Source organism: Caretta caretta, chromosome 13, assembly GCF_965140235.1.
Source record: "Caretta caretta isolate rCarCar2 chromosome 13, rCarCar1.hap1, whole genome shotgun sequence".
NCBI lineage: Eukaryota > Metazoa > Chordata > Testudines > Cheloniidae > Caretta > Caretta caretta.
Genome location: NC_134218.1, coordinates 31,623,390 through 31,639,782, shown reverse-complemented (window position 1 = coordinate 31,639,782; position 16,393 = coordinate 31,623,390). Strand labels below are relative to the sequence as shown.

Below are 16,393 nucleotides of genomic sequence, written 5' to 3'. Positions count from 1 at the left end.
CATGATAAAGAGATTGCACTACAGTACTTGCAATGGAGGAATTGAAAAATACAGTTTTTTTATAGTGCAAATATTTGTAATAAAAAAACCAAGCACTGTACACTTCATACTGTTGTAATTGAAATCAATAGTTCAAAATTTAGAAAACATCCAAAAATATTTAACTAACAGTATTCTATTAACAGCACAATTAACCCACCCAGCAATATTGTTAACCTATCCAACTATACTCTTAGCCCAGAAGCAGCTGTCCTATCTCGGGGCCTCTCCTTCTGCCCCTCCACCCCCACGAACATGATACAGTTCTGTGGTGACCTAGAATCCTATTTTCGACATCTCCGACTCAAGGAATATTTCCAACACACCTCTGAACAACATACTAATCCACAGAAACCTCCCTACCAACACTACAAAAAGAAGGATTCTAGGTGGACTCCTCCTGAAGGTCGAGACAGCACACTGGTCTTCTACATAGAGTGCTTCCGCCGACGTGCACGAGCTGAAATTGTGGAAAAGCAGCATCACTTGCCCCACAACCTCAGCTGTGCAGAACATAATGCCATCCAAAGCCTCAGAAACAACTCTGACATCATAATCAAAAAGGCTGACAAAGGAGGTGCTGTTGTCATCATGAATAGGTCGGAATATGAACAAGAGGCTGCTCGGCAGCTCTCCAACACCACTTTCTACAAGCCATTACCCTATGATCCCACTGAAAGTTACCAAAAGAAACTACAGCATTTGCTCAAGAAACTCCCTGAAAAAGCACAAGATCAAATCCGCACAGACACACCCCTGGAACCCCGACCTGGGATATTCTATCTACTACCCAAGATCCATAAACCTGGAAATCCTGGGCGCCCCATCATCTCAGGCTTTGGCACCCTGACAGCAGGATTGTCTGGCTATGTAGACTCCCTCCTCAGGCCCTACGCTACCAGCACTCCCAGCTACCTTCGAGGCACCACTGACTTCCTGAGGAAACTACAATCCATCGGTGATCTTCCTGAAAACACCATCCTGGCCACTACGGATGTAGAAGCCCTCTGCATCAACATTCCACACAAAGATGGACTACAAGCCGTCAAGAACACTATCCCCGATAATGTCACGGCTAACCTGGTGGCTGAACTTTGTGACTTAGTCCTCACTCATAACTATTTTACATTTGGGGACAACGTATACCTTCAAATCAGCGGCACTGCTATGGGTACCCGCATGGCCCCACAGTATGCCAACATTTTTATGGCTGACTTAGAACAACGCCTCCTCAGCTCTCGTCCCCTAAAGCCCCTACTCTACTTGCGCTATATTGATGACATCTTCATCATCTGGACCCATGGAAAAGAAGCCCTTGAGGAATTCCACCATGATTTCAACAATTTCCATCCCACCATCAACCTCAGCCTGGTCCAGTCCACACAAGAGATCCACTTCCTGGACACTACAGTGCTAATAAACGATGGTCACATAAACACCACCCTATACCGGAAACCTACTGACCGCTATTCCTACCTACATGCCTCCAGCTTTCACCCTGACCACACCACACGATCCATTGTCTACAGCCAAGCTCTGCGATACAACTGCATTTGCTCCAACCCCTCAGACAGAGACAAACACCTACAAGATCTCTATCAAGCATTCTTACAACTACAATACCCACCTGCTGAAGTGAAGAAACAGATTGATAGAGCCAGAAGAGTTCCCAGAAGTCACCTACTACAGGACAGGCCTAACAAAGAAAATAACAGAATGCCACTAGCCATCACCTTCAGTCCCCCCAACTAAAACCCCTCCAACGCATTATCAAGGATCTACAACCTATCCTGAAGGATGACCCAACACACTCTCACAGATCTTGGGAGACAGGCCAGTCCTTGCTTACAGACAGCCCCCCAACCTGAAGTGAATACTTACCAGCAACTGCATACCACACAACAGAACCACTAACCCAGGAACCTATCCTTGCAACAAAGCCCGTTGCCAACTGTGCCCACATATCTATTCAGGGGACACCATCACAGGGCCTAACAACATCAGCCACACTATCAGAGGCTTGTTCATCTGCACATCTACCAATGTGATATATGCCATCATGTGCCAGCAATGCCCCTCTGCCATGTACATTGGTCAAACTGGACAGTCTCTATGTAAAAGAATAAATGGACACAAATCAGATGTCAAGAATTATAACATTCATAAACCAGTTGGAGAACACTTCAATCTCTCTGGTCACGCCATTCCAGACATGAAAGTTGCAATATTACAACAGGAAAAACTTCAAATCCAGACTCCAGAGAGAGACTGCTGAATTGGAATTCATTTGCAAATTGGATACAATTAATTTAGGCTTGAATAGAGACTGGGAGTGGCTAAGTCATTATGTAAGGTAACCTATTTCCCCTTGTTTTTCCCTACCCCCCCCACCCCCGGCGCTTCCTCAGACCTTCTTGTTAAACCCTGGATTTGTGCTGGAAATGGCCCACCTTGATTATCATACACATTGTAAGGAGAGTGATCACTTTAGATAAGCTGTTACCAGCAGGAGAGTAGGGGGGGGGGAGAAAAAACCTTTTGTAATGATAATCACCCATTTTTTCATGGTTTGTGTGTATAAAAATGTCTTCTGTATTTTCCACAGTATGCATCCAATGAAGTGAGCTGTAGCTCACGAAAGCTTATGCTCAAATTGGTTAGTCTCTAAGGTGCCACAAGTACTCCTTTCCTTTTTGCAGATACAGACTAACACGGCTGTTACTCTGAAACCTTTTAATCACTTGACAGCCCTAATATAGAGGCATTATGATATTTTCTGTCTTATCTACCCCTTTCCTAATGGTTCCGAACATTGTTACCTTTTTTGACTGCCACTGCACACTGAGTGGATGTTTTCAGAGAATTACCCCGTGACTCCAAGATCTCTTTGAGTGGTAACAGCTAATTTAGACCCCATTATTTCATATGTATAGCTGGGATTATATTTTCCCATGTGCATTACTTTGCATTTATCACTATTGAATTTCATCTGCCATTTTGTTGCCCAGTCACCCAGTTTTGTGAGATCCCTTTGTAACTCTTCGCTGTCAGCTTTGACCTTAACTATCTTGAGTAATTTTTTATTGTCTGCAAACTTTGCCCCCTCATTGTTTACCCCTTTTTCCAGATGATTTAACAGCACTGGTTCCAGCCTCCCATCTGTTTGCTCCATTGCCACTAGCCTGCAGTTTCTCCAGCAGGATCTAGAGATTACCTCCATGGGACAGGGCTCCACTGAGGATCAGACCCTAGAGTTAAGTCTGTGAGTACATATCAAAACCTGACTGGCACAGCTAGAAAAGCTGCCACCACAACCAGTAGGGGCACAACATTCAGGGCTCGGGTAAACATTCATCACTAAGGTCCCCAAACTTCTTTAGTTCACCACCCGGTTTCACTGGATCCCATTGGTTATGGTTCTTCCTGTGCCTGTGGGACTTACAATGTGCTGTGTCCCCTTGTGCTGAGCTGGTGGAAGGAATGTCCAGTTTCTTGGACCTGGAGGAAGGTCCTTATGCTTATTGGACTGCTTCCTAATCTCCCAACAGGGTCCTATTATGGGGGTGGGTCTGCCAGCCAGAGTCAGATGTAGCATCAGGAGACACATTCCTCACTGAATCAGGCTGATGTCTGGGGGAGGGGTTCCCTGGCCTGGGTCCGAATGCCATCTCCATGAAATACTTCCAGAGACAAAGTGCTCAGCCTTCTCAGGTACATCTGGGGAAGGACTGGTAAATACCGCACCTAGCTGACAGAGAAGAATCATGGGCAGGAGGCAGAGAGTTTGAAGCCTGGAGTTCTGGCCATAGTCTGGTACCTGAACAGTGGTACAAGTAAACTCCCTGTTAAAAAACTAGTTACCACTGTAACAAGGGGGGAAAAACAACACTACTACACCTATAGTTAAAACCATTTATAACTGTAATCAGAAACAAGGACACTGAAGGTTCTGATCCAGACCATGTGCTGGTGAGAAGAGACTGGAGATGTGGTTCCCCCACCACCGCCTTGATGGAAGCACAAGGCAAGTCAGGGTGCATGCACAGATCAACTAACACTTTAAAATTCTCTGACCCCAGGTACAGGGTGCGCATGCGTAAACCACAATGGAGTACAAGAGGGACCATCACTCAAAGAAAAAACTCGTCTCCTTTTGCTCTTCCTCATCTTTCTCTCCCCATCAGTTTGGTTTCTCTTTGGTTTTATCCAAATGAGTTTGCATCAACTTAAAGATGTGGTTTCTTTTAAAACTGATTTGGTTAAATCAGTCCTAAACTAGAATGAGTGTCCACACAGGTTACAGCAGTACGGCTTAAACAGATTCCTAATCAACAGAAGCAAGCCTACTGTAAACTAAAAATAGCATCCACACAGCCTTTTGCACCTGTTTTATGTCATTTCAGTTAAACTGACATGACCCCCTTGCACGGATGAGCCCTTAGCTGGAAATGAGGAGCACCTCTGCAACATGACAAGCCAACTCTCCACATGCTCCAGCAGACCAGGGCCAAAATTTACTTTTACTGCCTGTAACAGGTACCTAAGTTACAAAAAAGTACAGTAACACTGCTGCTTTTGGAGAGTTGAAATGCTACTCCATCACCTTATGCAGTACTGCAGCATATTAATAAAATTATTAAAGTAGGGGTCAAAAACAAGAAAAACTACCCTGTTGTTAGACACCCGTGGTGCCTTCAACTCAGCACATAAAAGGGTGTGTTTGGTTACCTAGGTCAACTGTATCCATCCCTACACTTATATCATGCTCTTCACTGTACTTGATAAACAATCCTCAGCACCCCGGACAACTAGTTACTCCTGGAAAAGAGAAATGGTAGCAACTTGCCTAAATCCACACACCGTGTCAGTGACAGAGATGGGATAGGAGTGCAAGAGATCTTGACTCCCAGACCTTGCCCACATCTACGAAACTTTGAAGCCTCCTTAACTACACGGTGGTTGCGTAATTAACACACACTAGCTGTTGACATGCCAACTTACACCCAGAGAGAAAATACTTTTAGAGTAATGCTAATTTCCTAGCATTTGAAGGAGAACGCCACCATTCTTACTCCAATTTTTCCATTTATGCTGCCTGTAGTCCTAAATCAGATTCAGCTGAAACAAAGCTTCTGGAGGCCTTTTTAAGAGAATTTTATTTTTGAGTGGTTCTTACAAAGATTGTTGCAATATGAAAGTCATTTGTTTGATAGAAATATCAAGCTGTCTTGTCAAACACACTGAAGTAACCCAAAAATATATTTCAGAGCTCACAGAGCTTAAAAAGAGCAAAGATTATATGCAACCAGACAAAACATATTTCTGCATTTTCTACTTATTCTTAGGCTTTGCTGAGTATCATTAAACTGTGCACACTACCTGTATTCAATTCAACTTTTCTCTGGAAATGCAGGGAGTGTTTTGTTTGGAACCCTAGACACACCTCACACAGTATTTACAAAGAAACTTTTACAGATACATCAATCAAAAGTTGCCATCAAGAAATAAAACGCTTGAATCCTCCCATTCTTATCAACTGTTCAGCATAAAACAAGCTGTGTAGCTGACCAAAACCAGCTCCTTCGGTAGCCTTTTGAATTCTCCATTTATACAAAACACTAAATATGTCCCTTCATAAATTCTATCGGATATTGACCTTTAACAGAGCACCTATATTTAGTGAAATGTAAAATGTAATTACTGCATTAAAAGAAAGGCTTGTGAAACATTAAAAATGTCATTATGTCCCATCTGCCTTTTACAGAAAATTCGTTTCTATGAGCTACTTCTCGGTTCCTACAGAACACCTTAGTAAATGTACAAGAATTACAAGGCAGAACAATAAGTCAACAGCTTTGTACACAGTGGGAATGCTAGTTAGGGAGAATGAGCACACTGCATTCCTGCTTACTCAGTTTATATTTTTTAAAGGTAACGGGAAGTGTACACAAAATGACATTAAACCCTTTCCTTTAGTTTTATCTAAATAAAAGATAACTCAATTTTCCTCCAAAAAATAGTTATATACAAAAATGATGAAATCCATCTTCATCGTCGAACAGGAACCAGTAGCTGGGTCGCAGTCATGGAATCAGGAAAAAGATTGTGGTATGTTGGAAGAGGTACATACGCTGCTGTAATCATTTTACCTAATCAAAAGATAAAAAGATGTTTTTAATGTCTTAGTCTATAATGAGAACTCAGGTCTTTAAGCAGCCTTTACTCACCTGCAAACCACCTTCCATGCAATGCATTGACAGCTGCAATGGCAGCAGCGATTGAAGGGCATTTGACGTACACATTGCCCTAAAATAAAAAACAGTGTTAGTCTCTGAGGTGCGTGACAACTTCCCCCCCTAATTACATTGGTTTTTCACATTGTATGTTTGAAGGAACCTCCCCCACACACCTATTGGAGAGCTAGCAACATCAGCGTCAGCAGGGATAGTCTTAATTCTTGGGAAAAAATGGTTACCCACCTTTTTTGTAACTGCTGTTCTTAGAGATTAATTGCTCATGTCCATTACATTCTAGGTGTGTGCGCGCCCATGTGCACAGTTGTCAGACACTCTTACCTTAGCAGTATCCATAGGGTCGGCTGTGGCGCCCTCTGGTGTGCCACATTCAGGCATTGGTATATCAGGCGCCAGCAGTCGTCCCTTCTTGCCAGCAACTCTGACAGAAGGGCAGGAGGGTGGGGAATGGAATGAACATGAGCAACACATCTCGAAGAATGACAGTTACAAAAAAGGTGAGTAACCGTTTTTTCTTCAAGTGCTTGCTCATGTCAATTCCATTCTAGGTGACTTAAGCAGTATCTATGGAAGTGGGCTTGGAGTTCACGGTCTTGCAGCTTGCAGCACCGTTCTACCAAAGCCAGCATCATCTCAAGCTTGTTGGGTAAGCGTGTAGTGAGATTTGAACGTGTGAATGGATGACCAGGGAGCGGTTCTGCAGATATCTTGAATGGTCACTTGGACCAGGAAGGCCGCTGACAAGGCCTGCGCTCTAGTTGAGTGAGCAGTTACAATCGCCAGCAGAGGCACCTGTGCCTGATCATAGCAGAAACAGATGTACGCGGAGATCCAAGATGAAATTCTCTGGGTGGACACCCGGACAACCTTTCATCCTATCTGCCACCATGACAAACTGAGTCAACTTGCAAAATGGAAACCAACAAAAGGAAGTATTTCTTCACACAATGCACAGTCAACCTGTGGAACACTCTGCCAGAGGATGTTGTGAAGGCCAAAACTATAACAGGGTTAAAAAAAACTAGATAAATTCATAGAGGATAGGTCCATCAATGGCTATTAGCCAGGATGGGCAAGGATGGTGTCCCTAGCCTCTGTTTGCCAGAAGCTGGGAATGAGCGACAGAGAACGGATCACTTGATGATTACCTGTTCATTCCCCCTGGGGCACCTGGCATTGGCCACTGTCAGAAGACAGGATTCTGGACTAGATGGACCTTTGGTCTGACATAGTATGGCCATTCTTAAGTTCTTATCGTTTGGTCCTTTCGATGTAGAAGCCTAGCATACTCCTGACATCCAGGGACTGCAACCTACACTCCTCCTCAGACTTATGAGATCTGGCCAGTGGCATCAGGGACGACACTGACAGGTCCATAAGCGTGTTGAACCAGTGCTGCTGACGCAAAGACAGGGAAATCAGAATGGTCTTGGTCTTGTCCTGCTTGACCTTCATGAGGATCTTGTGGAGCAGCAGCATCTGTGGGAAAGCATACATCAGAGCCCCGGACCACAGGAGTAGAAAGGTGCCGGACAGGGAGTCCCTGTCCATCTCCAGGAACAAGCAGAACAGATGGCACTTCCTGTTCTGGCAAGCCACAAACAGGTCCGCACCTGGGGAGACTGCCACTTCTGGGAGATCTGGTTGACCACATTGGGATGGAGAGACCACTCGTGGCGAGATGAGAAGATTCTGTTGAGGTGATCCGCCAAAACATTCCTGGTTCTGGGCAGGTGCACTTCCCTACATGCTGCACATAAATCCCAGAGCCAGGGGGCTTCCTGGCAAAGGGCTGATGACCCGGCTCTGCCTTGTTTGTTGATATAAAACATTGTGGCGGTGTTGTCAGTCAGGACTTGGACCACCTTGCCTTGCAACTGGAACCAAAAAGCCTGGTGAACTGCCCAGAGCTCCCTGACATTTATGTGGAGGGAACAGTGGACCCTTGACCAGTGGCCTTGTATACTCAGCCCTCCTAGGTGGCCTCCCCATCCTAGTTCCGAGGCATTGGACACCAGAGTGAACGACGGGGCTGCGAAGGAAACTCCTTGCAAGACGGATGCTGGGTCCATTCTCCATGCCAGAGATGCCCGAACATGGTCCAGCACCTTGATTACCAAGTCCAGGTTTTGCCTCTTGGGGATGTAGACTGACGCCAACCACGCCTGCAGCGGGCAGATATGGATCTGGGCATGGCGGACCACGTAAGTATAGGCTGCCATATGACCTAACAACAGTGAGGCAGGTGTGGGCGGTGGTGAGCCTATTATCCCCTCACATGGGAGATTACATCCGACCTGGCTCATAAGCGGGTCTCTGGAAGAAATGCCCTTGCCCACATGGAGTCAATAACCACCCCGATGAACTCTATCAATTGCACTGGTACAAGGGTTGACTTCTTCCGTTCACTAACAGGCCCAAGTTGCAGCACGTGGCTCACACCAGATCAAGGCTGCTCTGCATGTGATCCCATGATCTGCCCTTGATGAACCAATCAAGATAAGGATAGACCTGGACCACCTGGCATCTCAGGTAAGCGGCTACTAGGACCATGCATTTTGTAAAGACCCATGGGGCCAAAGACAGGCCAGAAGGGAGCACTGTAAACTGGAAATGGTGCTGGCCCACCATGAAGCGAAGGAACTACCTGTGTCCTGGGAAGACAGAGATATGGAAATAAGTGTCCCTCAAGTCAAGAACAGCATACCAGTCTCCCAAATCTAGGGAAGGAATGATGGAGGCCAGGGATATCATGTGAAATTTCAACTTCTTGAGGTATTAAACGGTTGCAGATCCAGAATGGGACATAGGCTCCCCCCACCCCCTTTGCCCTTATTTCCTGATCCAGAAGGCAGTGGGAGTAGAACCCTTCCCCCCCCACTCAGTTCCTAGGTTCCTCCCCCCCAGTTGCAATAGGTTGTTTTCCTCCTGAACAAGGAGTTCTTGTGAGAAGTGTCCCTGAAGAGGGACGGGAAAGGGGGGGGGGGTCTGAAAATTGGAGGGCATTGACTGATGACACAATGTCTAACACCCAATGGTCCGAGATGACCCTCGACCCGAATGGAAGGGACAGAGACGGTTGAAGTAAAGATGGCAGATCCGGGGAGCTGACTGGTGCATTGCTCTTGAGCGCTCCCTCAAAATGACCACTTCTGGCCTCCGTGGTGTCTTGCTGGGCCAGGCTGCACCAGAGAGGGAGGATGAAGGGTGGCAGCAACTAAACCAGTGTCCCTTCTCCTTGCAAGTCCCTGCCGAGGCTGCCACTGCCCTGGTGACGGGAGTAGCTGGAATGGCTGCAGTGCAGACTGAAGAATATGCACCCCCAGTGAGCGGAGGGTGGCCCCAGCGTCCTTTAGACCGCGCAGTCGTGTGTCCATTTAGTCAAAAAACAGGCCAACTCCAACAAACGGGAGGTCCTGAATAAAGGCCTGCATCTCCTGGGACAGTTCACCATAGCCTCTAACTCTTGGGCGGCCTCCTGGACATAAAGTCCTTAAACTTGAGGAGGGAGTTCCACAAATTAAAATAAGGCCTCAAAAGGGCCCGGTGGTTTGCCACCTGGAACTAGGAGATTAGCCATGGAATAAATTGCGTGTCCAAAAAGGTCCAGTCTTTTGGCCTCCTTATGTTTGGGGGTGGAACTGACCAGCCCCTGGTTGTCCTTTTCGTTGCCTGCGGACACAACTAATGACTGTGGGTGGATGTTTAAGTATTCAAATCCCTTTGCGGGGACAAAATGCTTCATTTCTGCCCTCTTGGAAGTGGGTGGGAATGAGAACGGGGTATGCCAGATGGTCTTAGGAATATTCAGGACCCCTTTGTGCACCAGGAGTGCGACACAAGCAGTAGTGGACGCGGAGAGCACAATGAATAATGTGTCTAATTGCTCTGCCATTTCCTCCGCCTTGAGGCCCAAGTTGGTGGCCACCTGGCAGAGCACTGCTTGATGCTCTCTGAAGTCACCTACTGGGCTAGCCCAGAAAGGCCCGGCCACTGCCTCGTCCAGAAAGGAGGATGACTGGACTACCTGGGGAGGGCCCAAGATGTCTTCCCCTGCCGGGAAAGGCGGTCTCGGGGTGGGCATCTGTTCCTCCATCGCAGTGCTCACTGGTGCCTCCTGCACCAAGCCCAGTGCTGTCGGCGCGGACTGTGGTTCGTCCAATGCGGCGACCGAGGACTGGTAGGACTTGGGCATCAGCATAATGGGTATGCCCGAGGCGTTCCAATAGGGTCACTGTGTTGGTCACTGGCCCTGCTACCAGGTCTGCATCACCACAGCGGATGCACCTTCCAGAGCCTAGTCGCAATGCTGTGTAGGTGAGGGGCTGAATTCCCTCTCCATGCCAGAGAAGTCCTTTTCCTCCAGAGACCATGGCAGGGCTGTCAAGGCTGGGGTCTGGCAGCTAACCGTCGCCGCGTGTGACCAGTGCCTGGAATGGTCCGACCGCTGCTGGGAGTAGGGGGAGCTGCGCTGAGTTGAGGAGCATCCCCGAGGTCTTGGTGACGGTGACCATCAATGCTAAGACGACTGGTGTGTCTCTCTAGGTGAGTCCTAGTGTGAGGGTGGAGACCGGCAAAGTGGTGCCAGAGACCTGTAGCAGTGAACTGATGACTTGGGCAGACGTGGAGACCAATGGTGTGGCGACACAGGGCTCTGCCTTGGCTCCAGAGAACAGTGGCGCTCACTTGCCTTCTGGGAGGCCCTCACAGCAAGCCTGCCCTCGTGAGTAGCCTTAGCCAGGTCCATCGTCGCATGCGGCACCAGCGAGAGCACTTTTTGCTCTCTGGGCACCGGCAGCTGAGAGGGCACTGACTGTGCCATCAGTCTGGGTCCCCTACCACTTCCTGGAGTCAGTGGTGGGTCCCTTACGGGGGTAGTACAAACCAGGGCAGAGCCCCTTTGTGGCTCCAGTGTGGGTGGGCAACCCAAGCAGAGTCCTTTGGCCAATGCCCCTTGATCTGGCTTGCTCAGTGACAGGTCCCTCTTCTTGGGCACCAGCGAAGGGAAGAGTGCCGAGAAGAGCCCAGTTCCAGAGGCGCGCTATGCACCGAAGCCAAAGCACTTGGTGCTGTGTCCAGCTGGCTGTGCAAAGATCGGCCTCCATGAGGCGGGCCCTCAAGTGAATGTTGCGTTTTCTGTGTCCTGGGACAAAAGTTCTTACAGATGCGACACTTCTCTTTTATGTGGGATTCCCCTAGGCACTTCAAACAGCTGCTGTGCAGGTCAGAGCATGGCTTAAAACAGGAGACGGGCATGCCCCACCTGGGGCAAAGTCCCTGCTAGGCTCCTGACTAACTACAACACTTAACTACTTACTAACTAAACTAAACTATTTACAGCTATAGTGCAGAGATCAAGTAGGAGAAAAAACGCTGAGCACTTGCAAAGCAAGGGAAAGGGGTGCTCCATGGGCAGTAAGAAGGAACTAAGAGGGCGTAGGGCGGGCGGTGCCTGATATACCAATGCATGAGTGCGGCACTCCAGAGGGCGCCACAACCGACCCTTCAGATACCGCTAAGGCAAAAACCTCCGACAACTGCACGTGGGCGCACACCCCTAAAATGGAATCGACACGAGTAAGCACTCAAAGAAGTAGCTAATGCAGAACTAGCACAAAATAAAGGCTAAAATAATTGATGCAGTTCATCGTAGACATGCACTACCAGATTGTAACACCTTTTCAGGATGAAGACACAGTAACTCCCAAAGAAAGACCTTGCAAAATTGATTCCAGGCAGTACTCAAAGCAACAGTAAGTAGAAGATAACAATACGCTAGCTGTAGCCTTTGCATAAAGCTTTTTACTTAAAGTTTTAAAAAAGTTTCCTAACCCATTTCAGTTACTTCTTGAGTACACCGTTTAAGAGCCAGACAACCTCTGCTTCAGGATAATCACTAAGTTCTTCAAATTACTGCCATCATTTCATGGATAATGTTCTAAGTTAACCTGTGGGGATGTTGTTCTGGTTTCAAAAAAGAGTAAGTTCATGGAGGATAGGTCCATTAATGGCTATTAGCTAAGGTGGTCAGGGACAAAACCCCACGCTCTGGGTGTTCCTAAACCTCTGACTGCCAGAAGCTGGGTGTGGACAGCAGGGGATGGATCACTCAACAATTGCTCTGTTCTATTCATTCCCTCTGAAAAATGTGGCACCAGCCACTGTCAGAAGACAGAATACTGGGCTAGATGGACCACTGGTCTGCCCCAGTATGGCCATTATGTTCTTATATAAGAAGTACATGGTTGGATTTTCACCCACAGCTCCTAATCACATCAGAGCTTCATGGGAGCTCAGTGCCTCAGAAAGTGAGGCTGCTAATATAAGTACTTCCTCACAGATGTATGTGTCTAATTTAGGCTGGCAAAAAATGGGAGAGAGACTAAGAGGAAGTGCAAGGGTCCTGGGAAGGCTTTGGAGGTGGGGTGAATAAGGTAGACTAGAGTCTTATTTTCATTAATGATGGAAGTGCATTCTAGGTGTGAAGTTCTAGGCTGAAGTTTTCTACGTATAAAATTACATACTAGTCCAGATAACATCCAAAAAAAGTACAATACTTAAAAAACCAAAACAAAACCAAAAAAAAAAAAAAAAAAAAAACCCTAACAACTTCAAAAAACCCAGTGCTGGAGTCTGGAAACAAACAGATAAGGGATCCCAGTCAGTTCTCTGCTGCCACATAATCTATTCTACATAGTGGAGATAGGCAATTTATGGCCTGTGGGCTGCAGCCAGCTCGCCAGAACATTTATTTGGCCTGTCCATAGGCAGGGTCGCAGCCCCAGAATTATTTTGTTTTACGAGCTGGTTACTGAGGACAGTGTTTTAGTGCTCATGCCTCATACTGCTCTACTTGGTTCCACTTTCCTTACACAGATTCCAACTCCGCCCCACCCCACCTAGCTCCAGTTACTGCATTCCCATCAGCTGATTATTTGAGAGCGGAGAGCCAATCAACTTCTGGCCAAACCTCCACCCCAGCAGTAGCAGGGCACACCTCCGCCAACGGGAGGAAGAAACCAGAGCTGGGTGGCATGGGACGAAACCAAAGCCTGTGTCAATGGGGAACAGAACAGGAGTTCATAAGCTCAGTCGTAATTACACTCACTGGCCCAACCACCTCTGTCATTCACATAGGGAAAGGGCACCACCCTACGTCACCCAGCTCTGGTTACTGCCTTGCCATTGGCTCCCGGCTCCCACAGCCAGATTGTGGACAATCCCCCTCCACTTCCAGCAGTGGGCAAGGCACGCCTCTGCCAGTGGGGAGTTAGTAACCAGAGGTGGGTGGCTTAATGGCAGAGTGCTTTCACTGCGGGCATGATGGACGGATGGATGGGCCAAATTTGAGTGGCACTGAGACACAACACGTAGGCTCCACCTCACATGGTGGAGCCCAGGACCACTACAGAGTGCAGGCAAAGTCTCAGAGCAGCAGAGGGGGGAAAAAAAAAGTTAACAGGTTTTTATTTCCCATTATTTTCATTTATTAAACCCCAGATGTTTTGCACACTGGAAGAAAGGTTAGTGAAATATTTTTGTTTAAATTTTTTGGATTTAAGAGTGCTACAAGGGGCTGTTATATTTAAGAACTCTTCAGTTTTACACTCAATACATGGTTTATTGTAAATTAACATGCTGTATGGTACCAAATGCAATATTTGTTATGCAATATTGCCCTCTTAAAAAGTTGTATGGCCTGCCAAAGGGTCTTAGTGGATTTAAAGCTGCCCATCCATGCTACATATGTTTATACCACACTCCTCACCATAGTATCTGAGTGACTAATAATCAAAGCCGTGTTTATTCCTTGACTGCATAACACATATATTAAACACCAGAAGAGATTATCATAATAATCTTACCACCTGCATAACACAAGCCAGAGAATCTCATCTAGTAATTTAAGTCTAACCACTTTTGGTTTCAACAGCATATTTTATAGGGAAATTTCAAATGACAGAGAATCCACCATCTTCCTGGATCATTTATTCCAATGGTTAATGATCTGCCTGTAGCTGCTTCTTGCTTTCCATCTTTCCCCACAAGAGGGAGTTAATTTGATTACAATGCACTGGAGACAAACCACAGGAATCAGAGACAGAGTCTGGTAAACTAGGCTGCCTGCAGAACAATTCAGCAGTCCAAGGCCAGAAACTAGGAAAGAATATTCTGAGTGGGGCTAGAAAATGACAGGAGTCAAAACCCGGGAAGAAGAGCTGGACCATCTTGAGAACCTACTAAAAACTCATCCTCAGAAATAGAAATGGATTTTACATCAGAGTATTTTCATTTATGTGCCATAGCTGAACGAGGATGGTGATGAAGGGTATTTCACAGTGACAGAATAAATTGGTCCTGTAATGGAATTTGGTCCTGTTGTGCCTCAGAGTACAAAAAAAGGAACATGATGGACACAGAAATGCCATGTAATAATCCAAGAATAGTGACCTGTAATAATTTTATGAACACTATGTGACCTCGTCAGTGAGGTGAAGTTACTGTATGGCAGTAGTGTAGCCTGTCTCTGTATTTGCACTACCTTTCCTAGTACACACAGGAAGGCATTTTAGTCTTGCCAAGGAAGTTGCCAGGCCACGTGAAACTTCATGAAGATTCTGACTTGATTGTCGGGTTTGGATTGTAACTAAATCTCCATTTTAGTCCCAAGTATTTTTAGTAAAAGTCAGACAGGTCACGGACAGTAAACAAAAATTCACGGCCCGTGACCTGTCCATGACTTGTATTATATACCCCCCTTACTGAAACTTTGGGGGGTGGGGTGGGGGCTGGGAAGGGATGACAACCAGGGTGCTCCGGGGAGCGCTGCGGCTGAGAGCAGCATGTGGCCCAGCACCCCCACTGCTGGGGGTGGGGGAGGAGACGGACAACAACAGGCAGGGCTTGCAGGCTCCCGAAAGCACCAGTATGTCCTGCGGCCAACAGCAGCTATGGGGGTGGTGCCTGCATGCAGAAGGAACATGCAGAGCCGCCTGGCCACGCCTCCACCTAGTAGGTGAGGAAGGGACATGTTGCTGCTTCCGGGGAGCCCCACTGAGTTAAGCACCGCCAAGAGTCCTCACCCCCTCCTGCACCCCAACCTGCCGCCTCAGTACTGAGCCCCCTTCCGCACCCAGACCCTGCTGCTGCTGGTGGGGGAGTGGCACAGTGGCCCAAGACTGCCCCAGCAGTGGTTGGTGCAGCTGGCCCGGGGGCCACCCAAGCTGCTCAGGCAGCACCCGGGCCAGCCGCAACGGCCACTGCAGAAGTCATGGAGATCCTAGAAAGTCATGAGTACTGTGACAAACTCGCAGCCTTAATTATAACAGATAGGATCATAAATCATAGAATATCAGGGTTGGAAGGGACCTCAGGAGGTCATCTAGTCCAACACCCTGCTCAAAGCAGGACCAATCCCCAATTTTTGCCTCAGATCCCTAAATGGCCCCCTCAAGAATTGAACTCACAACCCTGGGTTTAGCAGGCCAATGCTCAAACCACTGAGATATCCCTCCCAAGCACTTTAGAATGACTCACTCCAACCTCGCAGAAAGTCAGCACAAAGAATGCCAAATGTTAACCTGTGGTACCCAGTGGAACCACATGCTTTAGTTCTGTTACTGACAGAGGAAGGGCTATGGGCACATAGGTGGTTATCCCATGTGCTGGGGAACGTGAGCTATGTATCAACTTGGGCTTCAGCACCTGGGATAACCACCCATGTGCTGATTTCCCGCAGTGCTGGCCATAATGCTTTCTTCTTGGCATTGGGAAGTTTGCAATCTTGAAACCTGAGGATGTAATGTTGCAATCTCTGGTCTTGGAGACAGAGGTCCTGGGGAACAATGGTGCTATTTTCTTTCTTCCCCTCTCAGTCTAGAGGAAGAGGGCCTCAGAATCAAATCCGGGACTGTATTTGGCTCAAGCTATCAAGGTCTTCTCAGCACTGTATTCCATCTTCCTTACATCTGAAAGTGAGACTACGAAACTGGGCCAGACTCCTAAATTAGTGACTAAACTAAATGGTAAAAGTCTTTCAAATTAGGAGATGTCAAAAAGCAAAGGAATTTTATTTTTTTATTCCCACTTCCTGTTTCAGC

The 16,393-nt window shown here is 47.2% G+C and overlaps 1 protein-coding gene across 8 annotated transcripts in view; it reads right to left on the bottom strand.

The window, feature by feature from the left end:
* Window positions 1-5,169: 5,169 nt before the first annotated feature.
* The window catches only part of RBM39 (RNA binding motif protein 39), a 48,158-nt gene continuing 36,934 nt past the window's right edge, over window positions 5,170-16,393 (bottom strand). For all 8 annotated transcript variants that reach the window (XM_048820030.2, XM_075118858.1, XM_048820027.2 and 5 more), the window contains 2 exons: window positions 6,267-6,345; window positions 5,170-6,188 (listed from right to left, as the gene is read on the bottom strand). In XM_048820030.2, coding sequence (XP_048675987.1) covers window positions 6,088-6,188; window positions 6,267-6,345 — 180 coding nt within the window. In that variant the 3' untranslated portion in view covers window positions 5,170-6,087. The remainder of the gene's footprint in view (window positions 6,189-6,266; window positions 6,346-16,393) is intronic.